This window comes from Octopus bimaculoides, chromosome 7 (assembly GCF_001194135.2).
Source record: "Octopus bimaculoides isolate UCB-OBI-ISO-001 chromosome 7, ASM119413v2, whole genome shotgun sequence".
Classification (NCBI taxonomy): Eukaryota; Metazoa; Mollusca; class Cephalopoda; order Octopoda; family Octopodidae; genus Octopus; species Octopus bimaculoides.
The window spans coordinates 14,360,874-14,363,244 of NC_068987.1; the positions used below are offsets into that span (position 1 = coordinate 14,360,874).

General features: G+C 39.3%; 1 protein-coding gene across 2 annotated transcripts in view; it reads right to left on the reverse strand.

Annotated features, from left to right (window-relative positions):
* Window positions 1–2,371, reverse strand: part of LOC106871123 (uncharacterized) — a 13,683-nt gene that overhangs the window by 10,000 nt on the left and 1,312 nt on the right. The window contains exon 2 of one of the 2 annotated variants that reach the window (XM_052969261.1): window positions 822–958. In XM_052969261.1, coding sequence (XP_052825221.1) covers window positions 822–950 — 129 coding nt within the window. In that variant the 5' untranslated portion in view covers window positions 951–958. Of the gene's footprint in view, window positions 1–821; window positions 959–2,371 lie in introns of those variants that run through there. The other variant, XM_052969262.1, reaches the window with a different exon arrangement.

Sequence of the window (2,371 nt, forward strand, 5' to 3'; positions counted from 1 at the left end):
ATCACAATATTTTTCAAAATTCCAAGTTACATTTTCTAGATATATGTGAGTGAGATCATTGCCAGTACCGCTGGACTGACTCCTGTGCAGGTGGCACGTAAAATACACCATTTCGAGCGTGGCTGTTGCCAGTACTGCCTGACTGGCCTTCGTGCCGAGTGGCACATAAAAGCACCCACTACACTCTCGGAGTGGTTGGCGTTAGGAAGGGCATCTAGCTGTAGAAACATTGCGAGATCAGATTGGAGCCTGGTGTAGCCATCTGGTTCACCAGTCCTCACTCAAATCGTCCAACCCATGCTAGCATGGAAAGCGGACGTTAAACGATGATGATGATGATGATGTGGTACATGTCAATATGAGTGTTCACCCAGCATGATAGGGATTCTGCCAGCTTACCACTTTTAACTCTGAGGCAAAAATGTTAATAAGCATATACTGATACATTAAAAAGAAAACCTGTGCTCCACAGCAGAAGTGTTAAGACCAATCCCTGTGTTGGTGTAAAACACTTGTGGCAGTGCAATGTAAAAGTGCCTATGTGGTGTCACATAAAGGCACCTGTGTGGTGCCATGTAGAAGTGCATTTGCAGTGCCACGTTGAAAGCACCGAGGCCACTCTGTAAAGTGGTTGGCATTAGGAAGGACACCCAGCTGTAGAAACCATACCAAATCAGACTGGAATCTGGTGCAGCTTTGGTGAAACCATCCACCTCATGCCAGCATGGACAATGGATGTTAAATGAAGATGATGATTAACAGAGTAACAAAAAAAAAAAAGCGGGGAGTTTTATATTGAAATAGAGCCCCTTGTGCATTACCTCTTTGCAATAAGCTGCCCAGTGGAGAGCATTTTGTAAAGAATTCTTGTCCCAAGTTGCTACTTCTTCTGTGCTAGCTTGCTGTAAGATTTTGGTGAAGAAATATATGTTTTTCAAAAATGTAGACATAATTGAATCTGAAAAAAACCCCCCAAAAAAACAAAACAGAATTTACACACATTATGCCATCATTGTTGTCATTTGTTCTCAGTCATCAGTCATCAGTCATCAGTGAAAACATGTCCGTGGAAACAGATGATAGTTGATGACAAAAAGGGCTATAGAAAATTTGCCTCAACTAATTCCATCTAACTCATGCAAGCATGGAAAAGGGGATGTTAAAATGACAACGACGATGATGACAATGGAGCAGAAACAACATCTTCACTACTGAAGTAAATATTAATGTAAAGTCATGTGGAGACAAACAACAACAAAACACACACATATGATGAACTCTAATACAATGGATTTCAGTCACAAGGCGTTAGTCAACCTTAGGTTACAGTAGGAAACTGTTGTTCAAGGTAGTTACATAGTAGAATCAAATCTGAAACTAGGTGGTTGTGAAGTGGACTACTTAACCAGAGTCATACATGAATCTAGATGAACTCATAAAGATAGACGACAGAGAACAGACAGAGAAATATGCTTGCACTGTTGCACCATGTGTAGGACTTAATGCATTGCCCAGTTTAACTTTACCACTTTCGGTGCCTTAAGTGGAGCCTACTTTTGTAAGCATGAAGCAGGGCTGTCTCAGCAGTTTTATAGGCTCAGGACAAATCAATGCATTGGGCCCTGTACTCGTGAGGTCTCTGGGTAACTGTCCACTGTGCCAATACCTTAAGGTAGCACTAGGATCAGGTCTGAGGATATCTTATTGCTATATTTCAAGATGGTCATTTTTTCCTCTTGCCAAATAAACGCCACGCACTATATATTCGTTCTGCACTCGTTTATTATTGTTATTATTCTATCCTATGCCCATTGTCTGGAAATCTTTCGTCACACATCTGTGACCTCTAGAGTGACTCTTCCATCCACGTTTTCCTGTTCTGTTTAGTCCATTCTGTCTAAACGCATGCATTTGTGTCTCTGTGTGTGTACGTGTGTCTGTGTTTTGTATGCGCGTATATGGGTTTGCTTACTATATTATTTGTATCCGTGCTCTTCATATAAGTTTTTTGGCATAACTACAGGGTTTTACCCCCCAGACTTTGAGAGGTCATAACTTTCAGAAAAATGATTTTTTTTTAATGAAATTTTCTACGCATATAGTATTAACTATGTAGAATCCGAATATACAAAAAACTTTTTTTCAATCTTGCAAAAACACGAAGATTAAGAATAAACAGAAAAAGTACACAAATATATTTTACACACCTGTCGTATACGTCGGTTTTGTTTTTTTCACTTTAAAGGTGGATTAATCCCAACAAAATAACATAACTACCTTTAAAGTGAAAAAAAACAAAACCGACGTATACGACAGGTGTGTAAAATATATTTGTGTACTTTTTCTGTTTATTCTTAATCTTCGTGTTTTT